The following is a 6,117-nucleotide window of genomic DNA, read 5'->3' as shown; positions in this document are numbered from 1 at the left end:
ACTATAAAATCCGGTGCATCAACCACCAGCTGGTCTTTTCCGCTGGGAGACGCCTCCATTTCTATGGAGAAAGCTGTTTCTCTTTCTCTTCTCTTCTGCCTATTAAGCTTCCACCCCAAACTCATGTGTATAGGTGTCCTAAATTTTCCTGGCTGCAGGATGACAAACCCCAGGTTTATACCCAGACAATCGTAGCCACTTTAGCAGTAAACGAGCATGTGAACTGATGAGCATATTTATGTATCTGGAGGCTCTCATCAAGGTCAGTTATGTGTCATAAAGTTCTTCAAATGAAGAACAGAGACCAAATCACATTTTACCATGTCATTTTCCAAAGAGAATGCCAGTTTAATAATAGAAAATTAAAAAAACATAATGTTTACTTAAATTTTCTGATTATAAAATTAATATCTGCAATTGTAGACTGACAAAGACACAATGAAGAAAAAAATCATAGCTAATATCTTAAGCTAGATTTAACCTCTTTAAAAATGTGGTATGTATACTTCATTTAATCTTTTTCTAAATATATACACACAAAAAACCTGAGATCAAATTCTATGTATGGTTGACCTAGGCTGATCTGTATTTGTCACTAAGATCCATTTGAATCAAAGGTACAAACCCCACCAGGAATTTGTCAGAATTAAGTTTTATAGCTGTTACAATGTGTGTATATGACTAAATACATACTTGAGGATACTGCTGGAATCCAGAATATACTGGGTTACTGGGCTGTACCCCAGAAGTAAGTGGTGCTGTAGCATTCTGATAACCAGGCTGAAGCGCTGGATAGCCATAGCCAAAAGGCTTAGCCATTTTCGAAGGCTGAGGAAGGGCAGGAGCTGGAGCTGAAGCTGGAGCAGGAGCAGGAGCAGGATCAGGTTCATGGGCAGGATCAGGAGCAGGACTGCTTGCTGATGAAGAAAGCATATCTAAAAAAATAGAAACACCTGATGTTAACAACTAAAAATCAAGATTCCACCAAGACTGGACTTACGATCCAGTCTATAACCCTTGGCATTTCCCTTTTGCTTTTTAAAGCTTTTTATTCTAAGAAATTTTGAACGCACACAAAGTAGGGAGAATAATGAACCTCAAACACCTATCACTAAGCTTCAATAATTATCCATATTTTGCTAATCTTGTTTTACATGTTGTCCTACTACATCTTTTTTTTTTTTTTCCTTTTTTGCAGGAGTATTTATGAGAAAACTCCACCCCAAATTTTACATCATTTCACCAACTTTAGTTGGTATTTATTTTTTATTTTTTTAATTTTTTGTGTGTGAGATTGAGTCTCACTCTGTCGCCCAAGCTGGAGTGCAGTGGCGAGATCTAGGCTCGTTGCAATCTCTACCTCCCGGGTTCAAGCGATTCTCCTGTCTCAGCCTCCTGAGTAGCTGGGATTACAGGCATGCACCATCACACCCAGTTAATTTTGTTTTCAGAAACGGGGTTTCACTATGTCGGTCAGGCTGTTTTCCAACTCCTAACCTCGTGATCCGCTTGCCTCAGCTTCCCAAAGTGCTGGGATTACAGGCGTGAGCCACCATGCCTGGCTAGTATTTCCATTTTTCAAATAGAAATGGGGTCTCCCCATGCTGCCTAGGCTGGTCTTGAACTCCTGTGCTCAAGAGATTCTTATACCTTGGCCTCCCAAAGTGCTGAGAGTACAGGCATGAGCCCCTTGAGCTGGTAATTCTAACAGGTAAGAGCAATATATATCACACACACACACACACACACACACACACACACACACACACACACAGAGTTAATACAGTTTTAAAAAATTCTCTCAGGAGAAACTAAGAAGCACAAAACAAAGCAAGCAATAAAAGAGGTGCCACTTACTCTTTTCTCTAATTTGCTTTATCTGACCCTACCATCAATATTAAAACTAACTCTATGGAAGAAGTATGTTTCCATAATCCCCTATAAATGTGCATTATTTGCAGTGGCAAAACTCTGAGGAAAGTATGAAAGATAGTATCTAGAATAGCGTCCCACACCTAGAACAATGTTTAGCATGTAATGTCAAATAAAATGCATTTAATGAATGAATGTCCTTAAATTTCAAATGTCCTTATTTAAATTTAAAACAAAAAGTGAATTAAGACAAAAAAACTGTAGAAAACTTAAATATCATGTACAAAAACAATAATAACAGAAAGAAACTCTAAAAGTTACTTTAAACTGCACATAAGCATTATTAACAATTTGGTATATTGACTGTTTAGTCCCATTTTGATGTGAACTCTACAATGTGCATTCATTTTAGTTCATATTCTTTACCAGCAGTTGGATTCTGCAAAAATACATTGTCTACATTCACTCTCTCTCCTCTCTAATAATATATATATATATATATATATATATGTATATACATATATATATGTATATATATATATATATATACACACATATATTCTTAGAAACATTTAACTGAATCAATTTTTTTTTTTTTTTTTTTTTAAGGAATCATATCTCCTTATTGGCTCTAATTCTGAAGATACACTCCTGGTTATTCTGCTATCATCTTGTGCTGATTAGGCAAGGATCACTTACTAGCTTTCTGGTAACCTCCCTGACTTCTTAAGAGGGTAAGACCTTCAATGCGGTGTCATAATCCTTAGATCTCTTGCTTGTCTCTCCTCATGGTGATGGAAACATGGGCAGAGCTTCTCTTAACATGACAAGTTATCAGCATAAGAAATAAAAAAAATTAGGGCTGGGTGCAATGGCTCACATCTATTATCCCAATACTTCGGGAGGCTGAGGTGGAAGGACTATTTGAAGCCAGGTATTTGATACCAGCCTGGACAACAAAGTGAAACCCTATCTATATGTAGAGAAAAATAAAAGCTGGGTATGGTGCTATGCACCTGTAGTCCCAGCTACTTGGGAGGCTGCGGAGACAGGATGTGAGCCCAGGAGTTCCAGGCTGCAGTGAACCATGATTATGCCACTGTACTCCAGCCTGAGTAGTAGAGTAATGGCATGCAAAAAAAAAAAAAAAAAAGAAAGAGAGAGAGATAATAAAATTGGAGTTATAAACATGAAGGTCTAAATCTTCTTATCTTCTTCAGGAAAGGATAATTCTTACATTTCTAGAGATCTACCCTAGTACTTGACCTATAGCAGACCTACAAATCATTTAACATTACCGCTACAGATGCTCACATACTTCTTTAATTTTGGTGCAGTATAAATAGGTAGAAAACTTGTCCACGTCTATTGAAATACTCTCAACACACAGTTCATTATAAGATTAGAATATGTTGACCGAATGAATACAAAGAAACCAAAGTCTGACTGTAGGAGCCAGAATCTTTCAACTATCCTACGCTAAACGTTTCACTCCACATTAATTTAGAGCTCATGAGGTACTATATGGTTGTTCATCTTTTAGTGAATGAAGCAACTCTTCTAGAATATCTTGACAAGAGATTATTTTTTGAATGGTTTACAACTTCACACACACACACTCACACACACACACACGCAAACACACACACTTTTTCTCTCGCTCTTTCTCTTGTACATTTCCTAGGGGCAAAAATCCTTAATTACAAAAAACAGAGTCGTTCATTCAAGTATTCTTAAAATATTACAAAGGAATTCCATACTGAGCTGAAAAGATAAAGTTTTCTACTGATTCATAGAATAGCGATAGCAAGATAGTATGGTATTTTTAAGTATAGAACATTCCAACTTCAATTAAGCTTAACCCTGCATCATCAACAAAGAGATAAATAAAGAGAAAGGCAAAACTGCTTTTTCTGTTAAAGTTTGGAATCCCTAGAAAAAGAGAGAGGTCAGGTACAGTTGTCAGGTTGTCAGTGATAGGAGACAGGAGAACAAGAAAAATCACAGGGTAAGATACTAAAATGAAATGATAGTTTTTAAAAAAAATACTACCCACTCCTGTACTTGCATGTAATGACTAAAGTGATTTCCAGATATGGTTAAAAGTGATGTCTCTAAAACCTACCCCCAAGTTGGAGGTAGCATCTATTTACCCACTGAGGGCGGCCAGAAGCCTTTGAGGGAGCAAAGAGTCAAAAACTATGCTCAGAGACTGGCTAAAAAGAATTCAAAGCCCTAAGCATGAGAATAGAAACATAAAATTTATGCAAGGATTATAGTTATTCTTTAAAAAGAAGGAGAAAGAAGAGAAAAACTATTGAAAATCTTTTAGAAAAAGATAAAAAGAGTATGGTAACAACAAAAAATAATGACCTCAGAAACAACCTTCATGGTAGTGACAACACTAGGGAGGCTGAGGCTGAGAAATGCCAGAAAAATGTCCTTTATTTCTGTTAAAAATATAACCTGCTATTATGTATAATACATGTTCACATTTGAAGGGAACTGATGGTTAATAACTTTTAAAATGAAGATCAAGCAAGAACAAAACAACAAATTACCTGGGTAACTGCCTCCTTCCAAGGCATCATAACTGTTAGGCATTGGAGAAGCACTGCTTGTGGTAGAAGAGCTGTCAACACCTACAAGAAAAAACAAAATATCTACTAGGTTTAAAACGACAAAGTATCTGAAAGCAGCCTTTGGCAATTTTGAAAAAGATGTTTTTGCTGAACCAGAAAAATTCCTGATTCTAGTAAAAAAGCAAAATGATTGATGTCTAAAGACATTTTAAAAACCAATGAATTTCTGAGAATAGAAGACGAGAGTGGGGAGACTATGAAGCTGATGAGTGGGATAAAATTCAGTTAAACACGTAAGGCATCTTAGAGAAGAACGGATATTAAACTTTTAAAAGTAGTCAAACACATAAATAAAAATTTTAGGTTGACAGAAATGTTAATATTGTCACATCTTAAGGATTACATCTACCAAATCTCATACTACTAAATACATTTTATCAGTAATTAGGGTATTTTAAGGTAATTAAATCCTAATGACTCATATTTATATCATAGTACAGCTATTTGAGACATTTATAAATGAGGAGTCTGTGGCTTAGGCTGCTCTCTGGCATGCTGCAAAGCTTTTCTGTGTTTCAGTTTATATATCTGCAGAATAGAAATTAAATAATGCCTGCCATATTTAAAAAGGTAATATAAATGAAAGGCATGCTAATTCATATATATGTTGGACTGTGGACCCAGATGACCAGGGGCAGACATATGCTGTCTCTACTACTACTGATTAAACAAATATGTTTGATTTGCTTATTAGCTTATAGAGTTTGCGGTACACTGAAGTTTATACCCTGAGATAAACAATAGTGAATGAAAAGCACAGCACAAAAAAGAACAGCTTGTAGCTTGTAAAAGCATGAGCAAAAGCAGTAATGGGAGGCCTAAAGTTAGACCATCTGAGAGCGCCCCATTAACCGTGGTACATCCGCGATGTGGTTGCAAGGCAGGAAAACACTGCCTTGGTTCCACGAACTCCTTTCCAACATGGGGTCTGCACAGGAGTCTCGTAAAGAGGGCTTGTGTAAGCACCTGGGAAACGTTGGTGATCTCTGCTCACAAGATCTGGGAGGGTCTTTGCAGATGGGAGCTGGCAAGGCAGCAAGGCCTTCCAGGTGAAGATAGTGGAACACCTCCTGCTCTGCCTATGTTCTCAGAATATAGGGTAATTTTGGTTGCCTTATGTCCACAATGCTCGGGAGATAAAAGCTCTTTGATGCATTGTGTGTGGTCAGACTTGGTGGCACCCTACCTGCTGTGTTCTGATGCAGCTGCATATCGATAATGATCAGCTGTAAACTTGGTGTACTAGATTAGCTTCTCTTAGAAGAACCACCTGTTTCATTGTATTCTAATCATGAATGCTTCTCCCTAGCTATCTTGCCCCACAATAGTTTCAAGGCCTCCCTGATAAACCCCCCACTGCTTTCCACCCCTCAATTAATGAGTGTGTGCACCTAATAAAAACCCGTGGATGTGTACAGGGAGGGGAGCACTACACACTGGGGTCAGTTGAGGGGAAACAGGGGAGGGATGGTGAGGGGTGGGGAGCTGGGGAGAGATGCCAGATGTAGGTGATGGGGAGGAAGGCAGCAAATCACACTGCCACCTGTGTACCTATGCAACAATCTTGCATGTTCTTCACATGTACCCCAAAACCTAAAATGCA

General features: G+C 37.7%; 1 protein-coding gene across 4 annotated transcripts in view; it reads right to left on the bottom strand.

The window, feature by feature from the left end:
* SEC24B (SEC24 homolog B, COPII coat complex component) overlaps positions 1-6,117 on the bottom strand; it is a 113,718-nt gene that overhangs the window by 50,058 nt on the left and 57,543 nt on the right. For all 4 annotated transcript variants that reach the window (XR_005197065.1, XR_005197068.1, XR_005197067.1 and 1 more), the window contains 2 exons: positions 4,434-4,514; positions 694-935 (listed from right to left, as the gene is read on the bottom strand). Coding sequence is in view for 1 of the 4 variants with exons in the window: in XM_017509375.2 (XP_017364864.2) it covers positions 694-935; positions 4,434-4,514 (323 nt within the window). In the remaining 3 variants the exon portion in view is untranslated. The remainder of the gene's footprint in view (positions 1-693; positions 936-4,433; positions 4,515-6,117) is intronic.

This window comes from Cebus imitator, unplaced genomic scaffold (genome assembly GCF_001604975.1).
Source record: "Cebus imitator isolate Cc_AM_T3 unplaced genomic scaffold, Cebus_imitator-1.0 Scaffold17, whole genome shotgun sequence".
Classification (NCBI taxonomy): Eukaryota; Metazoa; Chordata; class Mammalia; order Primates; family Cebidae; genus Cebus; species Cebus imitator.
This window is presented reverse-complemented; position numbering and strand designations above follow the sequence as displayed.